The 16,375-nt window shown below is 36.2% G+C and overlaps 1 protein-coding gene across 2 annotated transcripts in view; it reads left to right on the top strand.

The window, feature by feature from the left end:
• The window catches only part of MAN1A2 (mannosidase alpha class 1A member 2), a gene marked incomplete at its 5' end in the record, with an annotated part of 195,812 nt that overhangs the window by 56,953 nt on the left and 122,484 nt on the right, over positions 1-16,375 (top strand). For both annotated transcript variants that reach the window (XM_082688026.1, XM_082688025.1), the window contains 2 exons: positions 124-379; positions 6,930-7,026. In XM_082688026.1, the coding sequence (XP_082544152.1) occupies positions 124-379; positions 6,930-7,026 (353 nt within the window). The remainder of the gene's footprint in view (positions 1-123; positions 380-6,929; positions 7,027-16,375) is intronic.

Here is a 16,375-nt window from a genome sequence, read left to right as displayed (position 1 = left end):
CCTTTTAATGGCTGGAGTACGAAACTTCTAACAGGGTTTGGCTCAGGAAACTTTAAATTTTAGGTTCAAAGATTGACGTTCTTAAGGATCATTCTTACCAGACCTTTTTTTATTCTCTTATAGGGAAGAAGAGGAACGTTTGAGAAATAAAATTCGAGCAGATCACGAGAAGGCCTTGGAAGAAGCAAAAGAAAAATTAAAAAAGTCGAGAGAGGAAATTCGAGCAGAAATTCAGACAGAGAAAAATAAGGTAGTCCAAGAGATGAAGGCAAAAGAGAAGAAGCCACTGCCACCAGTCCCTATACCAAATCTAATAGGAATAAATGGTGGAGACCCAGAAGATAATGACATAAGAAAGAAAAGGGAAAAAATTAAAGAGGTAATAAAACAAGATTTATGATGTGGAGAGGTTATGGTATTTGACTAGATTTAAATGTATATGCCTTTGTATCATCTATGGTGTCATACTTTGTTCTTGTTTGTTTTGGGGTCATGCTCATAGTTCAGATTCCAAGTTGGCAATAATCTTTCTTAATAGGGATTATAAGATAATTATTGGACACTTGAAATTTTGATATAATGTTGTTTGGATCATTATACCACTCTCTGTTGAGGGAGCTTTTGATATTCAACATTTTATAAATAATGGAGAATAGATCTGTAAATAATTTATCATTGAATAAGAAATTTCTGAAGTGTTTAGTTACAAGGGACTCTGCTAGATACTATGCAAATCTCCTCATAAACATGCCTCTGAAAAATTAGCATTTTATCTGCCATCTTTTAAAGAATAGGTCATCAAACCCTTCTGCCCGTACTGCAGATATCTTCCAAAGAGTCTCAAAAGATTAAAGAATGGGGACCGATTGACTTCAGGATTCTTTAAATGTTTAGTCTCAGAAGTCTTTCAAATTGTTATTCTAGGAATTATTTGGAGATAAAGAGAATGCCATGGTATGTGTGTGTGTGTGTAGGGAGGGGGCGGAATTTAGTGAATACTACAGTTAAGTTTTGTTAACTAGAACTCCTGCTGATTCTTGGTAAAGTACTGCCTGTGAAGAAAAAGGTTTTGTCAGGTTGTAACAGCATCAGCAATATTTCAAAGGGATTATTTATCATAAAAGAAGATGGTAAGTTTAGTTCGAATAGTTAAATATCTATTTGGAAATATTCTAGTAATGATTATGAAAGACTTAGCAGGTACGTAAAGCTTGGTCTTATGAATTATTATAAAACCTTGACCTTAATGGAATCAAACTAGAGCTGTACTCTGATGTTACCTCAGCTCTGGAGACTGTCTTAATGTGCTGGCTGCTGTAGGCACTTTATTTGGACTGTATTGAGAAACATTGATAGATTTTTTTTTTTTCCTGAGATGACTGACCTGCTAGTTTTTAGATGTAATTAGAATTTATTGAAACACTTTCCTATGTACATAATAATTCAAATAACAGTGTGTGTTTAGGGGACTCCCAAGACCACCACAGCCTCAGTGATTTACTGGAAGTATTCCCAGAACTCAACAAAGCAGTTGTTTTCATGGTTTGGGTTTATTGCAGCAGTAGCATGCAGATTGAAATTAGTAATAGGAAAGGCCCATATGAGAGAGTCCAGTAGATACCAGATGCAAGTTTCTAGCTGTCCCCTTTCAGTGGAGTGGTATGGACAGTGTTTAAGTGTCCAGCAATGATGTATGGTAAGGAAGTATCGTCAACCAGGGAAGTCCACCTGAGCCTTGCTGTCCAGGGCTTTTATTTGAGGTTCATTATGTAGGCGTGACTGACCTTAGTTCTCTAACACCTCCAAGAGGTCAGGCTGATATCATGTAACCCAAGGCCCCCACCATAAATCACATTGTAAGCAGAAACTGTTCACATGGCCCAAGGCTACACTTAATTGAAGGTACTCTAAAAGGCAGGGTAATAAGATTTAGTGGTTTTTTTCTAGGAGTCTGGCACAGGGCAAATCTTTCTTTGGAATGTACAGGGTTTGGACAGCCTAGACCTGGTGAGTTAACCCTTTAATATCCATATATCCAGTGTTCTTTCAAGTCAACATGAAACATTTTAAGACCTCCTGTACAGGTAGGCTCCTGTTAAACATTATGGTCACTGGCTTAGCAGGCAGAGAAAGTTGAACCTTAAGCTTATAGGGGAAGAAACTAACAAGAGACAAGATGATGTGAACTGAGGAATACCTGAAAGTTTCAAGGATTAGAGACATTGGTTACTTCTGAAGGAAGTGGTATAAAATGACATTAGAAAGGGATTATTTGAACATTTTAAAAAGTGCTCATAACTCTTAGATCTCCAGTTCTCCAGCTTAGGCATCCTAGCTGCTGCCTTCCCTTCCCCAACAGAAGACTAGAGTATACTATACCTTTTTGAGGGATAAATTAGAAGAGGCCTGAATTTGGGGAATACCAGTTATGGCTGAGGGAAAACACAAAAAATGTGGTCAGAGAGGAGGGATAAGTGAAAAGTGTTCTGAATATTGAGACCACTTTCTCCTGCTCAACTCTCCGAATTCTGGCAGCCAGGTTTTCATATTCAATAAGCAGAAGACGGGCGGACTTCTCTGGGGAGACTGGCCCAAGAGAAAAGATCTAGAGTGTTCCTCAGTGAAAACCCCTGGGTTCACCTGTAGTCCCTAAGATGAGGCTCAGCTCAAGTTTGGCTCATTCACTGACAGCATTTAATTATCTTGTAAGTGCCTCCCTCTGATGTGAAGAACAAACCAAAGATCACTAGGCATTTCAGGAAAGTTTCTTACATTAGAAAACAAAACAGATGGAAGAATTCAGGAATTCAGAGAATATAGAAACAATATGGGGAGGACCAAAAAAGAAAAAAAAAATTGTCATTGGCATGACAAAAAAATGGAACTCATGAGAACAGGAGGTTATGAAAAGGAACATTTATAGAATATGAAGGAGCTCTTAGAAATTAAAAAAATATAATTTTAAAATTCAGTAGAAGAGTTGGAAGATAAAATTGAACATATCTCTCAGTAGAACAAAGAAAGAGATTGAGCAAACAAGAAGGTAAGATTAGTCAGGAACATTTGACAAGTGATTAGATGAAGAAAATAGAGGAGAAGAAGTCAATTTAAAAAAACTGGCTGAAACTAAAGAATGTGGGTCTTAGGGATTGAAAGGACCTACCAGACATGGAACAACAATGAGCAAAAAAATAGAAAAAAAAAAAAAAAAGATTCCTACTGAAATTTTAGAAAAATAAGCATTCAAAAACAGATCCTAAACATTTACAGAGGAAAAAAAAAAAGATGGGATTGTATATAATGGCACCTCAGATTCCTCAACCATAATACTGGAAACTGGAAGAGAGTGGAACAGTAGCTTAGAAAATTATATATTCAGCCAAATTGTGAATCAAATCTGAGGGTAAATTTAGTCATTTTCTCAGATTGCTATTGAAAAATATGCTTCAGCACAAAAATAGGAAGAGAAGAGATTTTGGCAACAAGGGATCTGTCACTAGAGAGAGAAAGGATTCTCAGGATTCTGAATAAGGGACTCAGCAGGGTGACTGCTGTGCTTCAGGCTGAGAGAACAGAAGTCAAGGTCAGAACAGGAGGGATAGAGAGCTTCAGGAAGGATATATCAGAATAAAATGGAACTGATAGTTTATCTGATGTGTTGGATTATATACTGAGACAGGTTTTGGAGCTCATCTATAATTTGGAAGTAAATTCAGAATTATTACATTAAAAACTTAAGTAAACAAACAAACAAAATCCGAAGCCCTCAGATAACTAATTAAAAGCAGGGCAAACAAAAGTTGCATAAGGTAATATAATAATTACAAGAAAAACACGTTAATTACATTGGGAGGATGCGGGTCAGAGAAATATAAGTGGGGAAGTGTATGCTGAGGTAGTGGCATAAAAGAGCTAAATTATCGCTAACTGTAGGGGAATATGGTACATACCTAAACCTTTTTTAGAAATTAAGAACTAGCCCTATAGACTATATTTCAAAATACAGTGATAAATGGAAAAAATTGGTGAAGGGCGCCTGGGTGGCTTAACTGGTTAAACAGTTGCCTTTAGCTCAGGTCATGTCATGATCCCAGTCCCATGCTGGGCTCTCTGCTCAGGAGGGAGCCTGCTTCTCCCTCTCCCTCTGCCTGCTGCTTCCTCTGCCTGCTGCTGCTTCTGTGTGCGCTCTTTCTCTCTCTGCCAAATAAATAAAATTAAAAAAAAATAGAGCTTTTTGAGACATGATTTTGTAAAAAATAAAATGTACCTATTTTAAGAGTATTGCTTGTTGATGGGTTTTGATAGCTGTATATACCTGTATAAAAACTATTATCAAGATATTTATAATCTCAGAATGTTTTTCTTGAGCCCCTCTTTGGTCAGTCCACCCGATTCCTTGGTCACAGGCAAACACTGATCTACTTTTAATTATTATAGGTTGCTTGTCTTTTTTAGAGTTTCAGTCAAATGGAATCATAAAGTACGAAAGTATGTGATATTTTGTTTCTGGGCTTTTGCGTGGCATAATTTTTTTGAGATTAACCTATGTAGATGCACATGAAGGTCATTTTTTCCTTAGTAGTATTCCATTATATGGGTATACCATAACTTGTTTTATTTATTCACCTGTTGAACATTTGTTCAACAGTTGTTCCAGGTTTTGACTGTTATGGTTAAAGTTGCTGTGAACATTTGTGTACAAGTATTTGTATGGGCACATATTTTAGTTTTAATTTTAACCTTTGTCTGTGATCTGTTGCTGGTTAATTTTTTTGTTTATTGTCTGAAGTAAGGGCCGTGCTTCAGTTTTTGCCCATAGGGCATTCTAGTCGTTTCAGCATCATTTGTTGAAAAGATTATCCTTTTCCTGTTGAATTACGTTGGCACTTTTGTTCAGGATCCAATGATAAAATCAGTAGTTGTTGAGCCCCTTTCTGGACTCATACCTATTCCATAACCCTTAATGCCAGTAGGACCCTATATTGAATTCTTAAATTATAGTAAGCTTTGATGTCAGGTTAAATCCTCCAACTTTGTTCTTTTTAAAAATTACTTTGGCATTTCTGGGTCCTTTGCCTTTCTAGAATTAGCTTCTTTATGAAAATAGAAGGTTGCAGGATTTTGATTGGGATTTTATTGAATCTGTAGATGTATTAGGAAGAATTATTAACAGTATCCAGTGTTACATGAACATGTTACATGTTTCCACTTATTTAGGTTTTCTTTGGTTTCTCAGCAGTGTTTTATAGTTCTCAGTATATAATTCTTGTACATATTGTTACATTTGTTCTGAAATATTTCATGTTTTTCATGCTAATATAAATGGAGTTGCTTATTACTAGCACATAGAAATATATTTGATATTAGCTTTCTGGACTTGTTTCCCTATTACTGTATTGAAGTCATTTATTCTTGTGGACTTTTCTTTTTTAGATTGCTTAGGATTCTCCTTATACATAGTAATGTCCTCTGTGAATAGAGGTACTTTTCCATTTTCCTTTTTGATTTTTATGCTTTTTATTTCTTTTTCTTGTATGGTTACATTAGTTAGGACTTCCAGTACATTGTTGAAAATAAATGGTGAGAATGGACATACTTGATCTCAACGTTAGGGGTTAAGCATTTAGTCTTTTACCATTAAGTATGATGTTAGCTATAAGTTTTTTGAAGATCCCCTTTTTTTAGGTTGTAGACATTTCCTTGTAGTTTACTGAGAGTTTTTTTAATCATGAATGGGTGTTGAATCTTGTCAGGTGCTTTGTCTACCGGCATAAAAATGATTGTTTGATGTTTTTCCTTTTATATTATTCTGAATTACATTAATTGATGTTTGAATGTTAAATCAGTCTTCAATTTGTAGGTTAAACTGTTCTTGATCATTACGCAGTATCCTCTCTCTATTGCTGATTTTTGTTAAGGAATTTTGTGTTTTGTTTTGTTTTGTTTTTTTAAAGGTTTTATTTATTGATTTGCCAGGGAAAGAGAGAGAGAGAGAGAGAGAGAGCAGGTGCAAGAACACACAAGCTGGGGAACAGCCTGCAGAGAGAGAAGCAGGCTGTCTGCTGAGCAAAGAGCCTGATGGAGGAGTTGATCACAGGACTCTAGGATCATGACCTGAGCTGAAGGGAGACCCTTCACCGATTGAGTCACTCAGGCATCCCTCATTAGGAAATTTTGAATCTGTGTTTTTGAGAGATACTGGTTTTCAGTTTCCTTGTAATGTCTTTGCCTGGTTTTGGTTTCTGAATAATGCAAGCTGCAAAAAACCAAGTTGAGGAATATTTTATTGAATAGTATACTGATAATTGAATAGATTTTTGATATACAACAGTCCACTGTTGAAAACTGTTATAAATTAAATACTCTGCTGTTGCGTAGCTTGGAGCTCCTTGGGTTGTGAGAAGTGCAGTTCAAGCCACTTGATAAAAAAAATTTATTAGCTTAGTGGCTCTAAATGAGGGCTTCAAGCTTGGCTTGACTAAGTTCACATCTTAGATGTGATTGTTAATAATATACACCTCTGTCCTTTTGTTTTTTAGTTTCTCCATGTTGGGTGAATGTTAGCCTCCATCAGCTCTACGATGATATATTATGTACACCTTGAGATTACAAATCGAGAGAGTCCCTTCCTTTATGCATAAAGGGACTTGATTGCTGCTACTTGAATCACACCTAGTCACTTTGTTTAGGTCAGGAGTTGGCAAAATATAGCCTGCAGGCCAAGTTTTTTTTTTTTTTTCTCTGTTGTGTAGACTGAGGTTAAGCATGGTTATGTGTGTTGTCACAGTGGTACAAATGGTAATAGAATAATATTCTAATGTAGGAGATATAGGATAATGGGTAAGACTATAGTGATAGATGATCTAGATAGATGAAATAACAGTCTGTGAGTAATGTAAATTGCTTGGTTATAATTTTTCCTTTCTCAGATGATGAAACATGCCTGGGATAATTATAGGATATATGGATGGGGGCATAATGAACTCAGACCTATTGCACGGAAAGGACACTCCACTAATATATTTGGTAAGTTTACTTCTTCTAATTATACATCCACTACTATATCCATTTTCTGTCTCCATCTTTAAAATAGAATCTAACTTTTTAAGTTCTTTATACTTTATCAAGTATTTCTATGTAACAATAATTTGAATTATAATAAGTACATAACATGTACCTTTTTTTTTAAGTTTCAGTGAAGATTTAGGGATACTTTGGAATATACAGATGATGTGGTAGATTTTATATATATATATATAAATCTATATATAGATTTATATATAGATAGATTTATACATATATATGTATGTATATATATATATACATATATGTATAGATATATAGAATCTATATATATATATAGATAGATAGTATTTATATATATATATATATATATATATATATGCCATTCATTTATTTGAGTATTTTGCTGCTTTTTCTGCCATTTCTTTTTTTAGTATCAGGGAAGTTTGGTACCCATTTGTAGTTTTTCTTCAACACAGTTCTGATACTCCTCATATTATAGAGGAGGAGGGGATGCAAAAGAAAGCAGCAGTCCTCATTGCTTTGTGGATGCCCCATTGTGAGATATTAGTGCAGGAAAAGACATTATATGTAATGGTTAATTAAAATTAGATCCTCTCTTCAAGTAAGTATTTCCTTATATTAAATTCAGTGGTAAACTGTGAGTCCTTTTAAAGGATTGGAGTATAAATGTGTACTGAAAATAAAGGTTGGGTGTTAATTTTCTACTCATTTTCTTAAACCATATTTCTCAGAACATCTACTATATTAAAAATTATCAAAGAGATACGGGTCCTAGATGATAAATTATTTAAAAAGATCAATGAAACCAAGCTCCTAGCAGGACTGACAAAGAAAAAGAATAAACATGAATTACTACTATTAGGAATTAAAAGGGATTATCACTACAGCTGCCACCAAACAAGAAACAGCTGCCTTTAGCTCAGATTGTGTCATGATCCCAGGGTCCTGGGATCAAGTCCCATTGTAGGGCTCCCTGCTCAGTCCCTGGGGTTGTTGATGCCCTTTAGAATTTTATTCTCTTATTTATCTGTTCCTCTCTGGACAGATGACAAAATGGAAAAACTCACCTCAAAAAAAAGAGTAAGTGGCAGTACTACTGACTGCCAGGAAGCTAATCAGCGTGGATATAAGTAAGATCCTCCCCTGCTCGTGTTCCATCTCTCATTATATCTCTCTCAAATAAATAAAATCTTAAAAAAAAAAAAACTCATTGATAGAGAACAATCTGAGCGTTGGTGAAAGGAAGTGGATGGGGCTAGATGGATGATGGGTATTTAAGGACGGCACTTGTGGTGGGCCGTGGGTGTTTATTTAGGTGATTAATCACTGGATTCTACTCATGAGACTAATATTGCACTGTATGTTAGCTAACCAAATTTTAAATAAAATTTTTAAAAATCAATAGAAAGAGGACAACACCTCGACATAATAATGAAACTTGCAAATCTCAGAGACAAAATCCTGAAAGCAGCTCAAGATAAGACGTCCATACCTTACCAGGGTAGACTCATTAGACTGGTAGCAGACCTGTCACAGAGATCTGGTAGGCCAGAAAGGACTGGCATGATATATTCAGGGTGCTAAATGAGAAAAAATATGCAACCAAGAATATTTAATAGATGTCATTCAAAATAGAATGAGTGATAAAAAGCTTCCAGGACAAACTAAAAGAATTTAAAGAAACTAAAAGAAACTAAAAGAATTTGTGGTCACTAAACCAGCCCCAAAAGAAATATCAAAGGGGATCCTTTAAGCAAAGAGAGAGCCCAAAAGTAACATAGACCAGAAAGGAACAGACATAATCTATAGAAACAATGACTTTATAGGTAATATAGTGGCACTAAATTCCTATCTTTCAGTAGCTACTCTGGATGTAAATGGGCTAAATGCTCCAATCAAAAGACACAGGGTATCTGATTGAATAAAAAAGGAAAACCATCGATACGCTATGTGCAAGAGACTCATTTTAGACCCAGAGACACCTCCAGATTGAAAGTGAGGGAGTGGAAAACCATTTATCATCCTAATCGACATCAAAAGAAAGCTGGGATAGCAATCCATATATCCGACAAATTAGATTTTAAGCCAAAGACTAATAAAAGATGAGGAAGGACAGACATATATTATAATTGAAGTATCTATCCAACAAGAGTATATAACAGTTACAAATATTTATGCCCCTAACATGGGAGCAGTCAATTATATAAGCCAATTAATAATAAAAGTAAACTCATTGATAGTAACAAAATAATAGTAGAGGACTTTAACACCTCCCTCACTGCAGTGGATAGATCATGTAAGCAGAAGATCAACAAGGAAATAAGGGCCTGTTTTATATATATTATATATAACAGTTATATCTATATAACAGATATGTTACACACTTATATATAACAGATATATTCAGAGCATTCTGTCCCAAAGCAACAAAATACACATTCTTCTTGAGTGCTCATGGAACAACTTCCAGAATAGACAGAATTGTCCAGAATAAACTACCTGGGTCAACAAATCAGGTCTCAGCTGGTACTAAAAGATTGGGATCATTCCTTGCATATTTTTAGATCACTGTGCTTTGAAACTTGAACTCAGTCACAAGAGGAAATTTGGAAAGAACTCAAATACTTGGAGGCTAAAGAGCATCCTACTAAGGAATGAATGGGTCAACCAGGAAATAAAAGAAGAATTTAAAAATTCATGGAAACAAATGAAAATGTGAACACAAATGTTCAAAATCTTTGGGATGCAGCAAAGGTGGTCCTAAGTGGGAAGTATATAGCACTACAAGTCTTTCTCAGGAAACAAGAAAGGTCTCAAATACACAAGCTAACCTTACACCTAAAGGAGCTGGAAAAAGAACAGCAAATAAAGCCTAAACCCAGCAGGAGAAGAGAATTACTAAGATTAGAACAGAAATCAATGAAATAGGAACCAAAAGAACAGTAGAACAGATCAACAAAACTAGGAGCTTGTTCTTTGAAAGAATTAATAAGATTGATAAGTGCCTGGCTAGACTTATCAAAAAGAAATGAGAAAGGACCCCAATTAATAAAATTATTAATGAGAGGAGAGATCACAACCAACACTGAAGAAATACAATTATAAGAACATATTATGAACAAATATATGCCAACAGATTAAGTAATCTGGAAGAAATGGATGCATTCCTAGAGATGTATAAACTACCGAAACTGAAATAGGAAGAAATAGAAAACCTGAACAGGCCCACAACTAGCAAGGAAATTGAAGCAGTAATCAAAAAAAAATCTAACAAACAAGAATCCAGGGTTGGATGGCTTCCCAGGGGAATTCTACCAAACATTTCATTAATAAATTCTTCTTTAGCTTTTTCAAAAACTAGAAATGGATGGAAATCATCCAAATTCATTTTCTGAGGCCAGCATTACTTTGATCTCAAAAGAAGACAAAGACCCCACCAAAAAAAGAGAATTATAGATCAATATCCCTGATGAACATGAATGCAAAAATTCTCATCAAGACACTACCTAGTAGGATCCAACAGTACATTAAAAGGATTACTCACCATGACCAAGTGGGATTTATTCCTGGGCTGCAAGGGCGGTTCAACATCTGCAAATCAATCAGTGTGATACACTACATACATAAAAGAAAGGCAGGAGCCATATGATCCTCTCAATCCTTTCTTTTATGTAGAAAGGGCAGGAACCATATATGTAGAAAGCATTTGACAAAGTACAGCATCTGTTCTTAATGAAAACTTTTCACAGTGTAGAGATAGAGGGAACATAACAATATCATAAAAGCCATCTATGAAAAATCCACAGTGAATATCATTCTCAATGGGGAAAAACTGAGAGCTTTTCCCTAAGGTTAGGAACACAGCAGGGATGTCCACTGTCCCCTCTTTTGTTCAATAATAGTACTAGAGGTCCTAACCTCTGCAGTCAGACAAGAAAAAGAAATAAAAGGCATCCAAATCAGCAACGAAGCCAAAGTCTCACTCTTTGCAGATGGCTTGATACTCTTTTTTTTTTTTTTTTTTTTTGTGGAAAACCCAAAAGGCTCCACCCCAAAATTGCTAAAACTCACACAGGAATTCAGCAAATGACAGGATATAAAATCAATGCACAGAAATCCATTGCATTTCTATATGCCAACAATGAGAAGAAATGGAAATTAAGGAATTGATCCCATTTATAATTGCACCCAAAAGCATAAGGTACCTAGGAATAAACATAACCAAAGAGGCAAAGGATCTGTACTCAGAAAACTATAGAAATCTCATGAAAGAAATTGAGGAAGACACAGAGTGATAGAAAAACGTTCCATGCTTATGGATTTCAAGAACAAATATTGTTAAAATGTCTGTGCTATGCAAAACAATCTATACATTCAGCGCAATCCCTACCAAACTACCATTAACTTTTTTTCACAGAGTTGGAACAAATAATCCTAAAATTGTATGGAATCAAAAAAGACCTTGAATATCCAATGACATACTGGACCAGATGGACTTAACAGATAGATCTATTGAATGTTGAAAAAGAAAACCGAAGCTGGTGGCATCACAGTGCTGGACTTCAAGCTCTATTATAAAGCTGTAATCATCAAGACAGTATGGTACTGGTACAAAAACAGACACATAGATCAGTGGAACAATATAGAGAACCCAGAAATAGACCCTCAGCTTTATGACCAACTAACCTTTGACAAAACAGGTTGGAATATCCAGTGGAAAAAAGAATCTCTTCAACAAATGATGGGAAAATTGCATGCAGAAGAATGAAACTGGATCATTGTCTGACACCATACACAAAGATAAACTCAAAGTGGAAGAAAGACCTAAATGTGTGAGACAAGAATCCGTCAAAATCCTAGCGTAGAACACAGGCAGCAACCTCTTTGATCTTGGCCACGGCAACCTCTTGCTAGAAACTTCTCCAAAGGCAGGGGAAACAAAAGCAAAAATGAACTATTGGAACTTCATCAAGATCAAGCAAAGCAAAGAGTCAAGGATACTAAAAGGCAACCTGTGGAATGGGAGAAGATATTTGCAGATGACATATCAGATAAAGGACTAGTATCCAAAATCTATGAAGAACTTATCAGACTCAGCACTCAAAGAACAAATAATTCAATCAAGAAATGATCAGAAGACTTCAAGAGACATTTCTCCAAAGAAGATATCCAAATCGCCAACAGACACATGAAAAAAGGCTCAATATCACTTGGCATTAGAGAAATACAGGTCAAAAACCACAATGAGATACCGCCTCATGCCAGTCAGAATGGCTAAAATTAACAAGTCAAGAGATGACAGATGTTGGTGAGGATGTGGAGAAAGGGGAACCCTGATACACTGTTGGTGTGAATGCAAGCTGGTGTAGCCACTCTGGAAAACAGTATGGTGGTTCCTCAAAAAGTTGAAAATAGAGCTACCCTATGACCTAGCCATCATACTACTGGGTATTTACCCCAAAGATACAAATGTAGTCATCTGAGGCACCTGCACCCCAGTGTTTATAGCAGCAGTGTCCACAATAGCCCAACTGTGGAAAGAGCCCAGATGTCCATCAACAGAATAGTACACAGCCATCAAAAAATGAAATCTTATCATTTGTAATGACATGAATGGAGTTAGAGGGTATTATGCTAAGTGAAATAAGTCAATCAGAGAAAGACAATTCTTTTATGATCTTCTGGAATTTGAGAAACAAAACAGGATCATAGAGGAAGAGAAGGAAAAATAAAAGAAGACAAGATCAGAGAGGGAGACAAACTGTAAGAGACTCATTCTTTTTAAAAGATATTATTTATTTATTTTACATACAGAGACACGGCGAGGGAGGGAACACAAGCAGGGGGAGTGGGAGAGGGAGAAGCAGGCTTCCCGCTGAGCAGGGAGCCTGATGTAGGGCTCCATCCCAGGACCCTGAGATCATGCCTGAGCTGAAGGCAGACGCTTAACAACTGAGCCACCCAGGCGATTAAGAGACTCTTAATCGTAGGAAGCAAGCTGAGGGTTGCTATAGGGGATTGGGGTAGGGGTATGGGATAACTGGGTGATGGACATTTAGGAGCACACACTTTATGATGAGCACTGGGTATCCTATAAGACTGATGAGTCACTGACCTCTAGGTCTGAAACCAATAATACAGTATATGTTAATTTAATTTAAATTAAAAATAAATTTAAACAAATGTGTATGTATACAAGGGGATATCAGTCAATCATAAAAAAGAATGAAATCTTGCCATTTGAAATGATGATTGAATCTGGAGAGTATTATACTAAGCGAAATAAGTCAGAGAAAGACAAGTACCATATGATCATCAAGTACCATGATGTGGGTATTAAGAAACAGAACAAAGGAACATGGAGGAAGAAAAAAAGAGGTAAACCAAGAAACAAGGTCTTAACTGTAGAGAATAGGGATGGTTACCAGAGGGGAGGTTGTTGGGGGGATGGGTGAAATAGGTGATGGGGATTAAGGAGTGCATTTGCTGTAATGAGCACTGGGTATTGTATGTAAGTGCTGAATCACTATATTGTACACCTGAAACTAACAGTACACTGTTCACTAACTGGAATTTAATTCAAAAAAAAATAGAAGCACATGGAAAAAGCCATGTGCTTTTCCACTTGGGAAAAAAAACACATTTTCCATTAGGAAGTTTAATTTTCAAACATTTAGAGATTTTCTTTTTATCTTTCCATTACTGAAATTTAGTTTACTTCTGTTATGGTCAGAGAGTGTGCTATATTTCAGGGTCTTTTTTTAAGATTTTATTTATTTGACAGAGAGAGCAAGAGAGCACAAGCAGGGAGAGTGGCAGAGGGAGAAGCAGGCTCCCCGCTGAGCAGAGAGTCTGATGTGGGGCTCAATCCCTGGACCTGGGATCATGTCCTGAGCCGAAGGCAGATGCTTAACCGACTGAGTCATCTGGGCACCCCTATATTTTACTTCCTTTAAATTGTTTAAGGTTTATTTTATGATCCAGAATATGGTGAATGTTCCATTTGTGCTTAAAAAGAACCTGTATAGATGTCATCTGCTGATACTGGGTAGAATGTTCTATTGATGTTAGATCTCATTGGTTATTAGTGCGGTTATTCAGGTTCCCTCTCTGCTTGCTAAATTTCTGTCCAGTAGTTTTATCACTTCCTGAGAGAAAGGTGTTGAAGTTCTCAACTGTAATTTTGGATTTCTCTCTTAGCCCATTCAGTTCAGCCAGTTTTTACTGCTTATATTTCATTTATTGATATATTCTTGTTAAGTGTTTACACATTTAGGATTGTTTTATGTCTTCTTGGTAGCACCACCAAACCCCTAATACCAAAACCAGACAACAGTATTTCAAGGAAAGGAAAACGTAGACCAGTGCCCATCATGAATATAGACACAAAAATCTTTGGCCAAATGTTAGTAAATCTAATTCAGGAATACCTCAAATGAATAATACCTTATGACTATTGCATGGTTCATTTAATATTGAGAAGTTAACCAGTATAATTGAAAATATTAAGGGGGAGCATGTGGGTAGCTCAGTCAGCTAAGCGTCTGCTTTCGGCTCAGGTTATAATCTCGGGGTCCTGGGATTGTGCCCTACTTAGGGCTCCCTGCTCAGCGGGAGCCTGCTCCCTCTGCTTGTGCTCGCCTGCTCGCTCTCAAAAAAATAGATCTTTAAAAAAAATAATATTACGGGAATCAAAGAAAAACCTTTATGATCATTTCAGTAGATGCAAACAACTGGTTTAGCAACACTCAAGATTGATCCATGATTGAAGTTCTCTGGTAACTTTCATAGAAGGGAACTTACTCAGTACGATTAAAGAAAGGCATTAAAACACACAGACACACAGATACCCAAAAATAAAACAAATGGAAAAAGTTTGCCACATTCTTAATATTTGAACATGAGATGTTTTCCCCTAAGATTATGAACCAGGCAAGGATGTCTGCTCTCTTACTTTTGTGTAGCGGTGGAGTTGAGGTCCTACCCAGTACACTAAAGTAAGAAAAAGACAAAATAGGCCTAAAGATTGGAAATGAAGAAGCACAACTTATAGCTAATGAGATTTTCCATGAAGAAAATCTTAAGGAATCAGCACCAACAAAGTACTCGATTGAATAAAATTTAGTAAGGTTGTGGTACAAGTTCAATGTACAAAATAAATTGTATTTCTATATACTAGCAATGAACAGTCATAGAGTCATTTAAAAATCATATCATTTGCAATCGCATCAAAAAATATGAACTGCAGGGCGCCTGGGTGGCTCAGTGGGTTAAGCCGCGGCCTTTGGCTCAGGTCATGATCTCAGGGTCCTAGGATCGCATTGGGCTCTCTGCTCAGCGGGGAGCCTGTTTCTCTCTCTGCCTGCCTTCCTCTCTGTCTACTTGTGATCTCTGTCAAATAAATAAAAAAAAAAATTAAAAAAAAATAGAACTGCATGTGGATGAATTTAACAAAATAAGGGCAGAACCTATACACTTAAAACTGATTATTGAGAGAAATTTCAAAGGACTTAAATAGATGGAGAGAAATGCCATGTTCATGAATTGGAATATTCAGTACTATGCGGATATCAGTTCTCTTAAAATTCATGTTTAAATTTAAAGAAATCCCAATCAAAATGACTTTGCATAAATTAATAGGCTGACTCAAAAATCTATATAGAAATGCAAAGCATGTATAATACAATAATTTTTTAAAAGAAGAATTAAGTTGAGGGACTTATATGACCCGATTTTATGATTTACTGTAAAGCTGCAGTAATGAGGACAGTCTTAATGATGCAGTCTTCTTATTTTAGCCTAAGGACAGAGAGATCAGTGGAAAAGAACAGAACTAGGTCTGCACATACATGGTTGATTCAGAGGTACTCAGGTAATTCAGTGGCTAAAAAGATAGTTTGTCCAGTAAATTGTGCTGGATCAGGTGCATATTTGTATAGAAAATTAACAAAACTCGACTTTTCATTGTACATAAAAATTAACTTGAAATGGATCATGGGTCTAAACCTGGAAGCAAATAATGTTTTAATGTTCCTACCAAAAAGCATTTTGGTAGGAAGCTTTGGAGAAAATCTTTGTGACTTCGAGGTAAGAAAAGAGTTTTTAGGGCACCCGGGGGGCTCAGTCATTGGGCATCTGCCTTCAGCTCAGGTCATGATCCCAGGATCCTGGGATTGAGTTCTAAACTTCGGGCTCCCTGCTTGCTGGGAAGCCTGCTGCTCCCTCTCCCACTCTCCCTACTTGTGTTGCTTCTCTGCCTCTGCCCCTACTGTGTCTCTCTCTGTCAAATAAATAAATAAATAAAAATCTTAAAAAGTTTTTAGAATAC

This window comes from Mustela nivalis, assembly GCF_964662115.1.
Source record: "Mustela nivalis genome assembly, chromosome: 10".
Taxonomy (NCBI): domain Eukaryota; kingdom Metazoa; phylum Chordata; class Mammalia; order Carnivora; family Mustelidae; genus Mustela; species Mustela nivalis.
The sequence above is the reverse complement of the archived record's forward strand: the minus strand, read 5'-3'. Positions and strand labels throughout refer to the sequence as shown.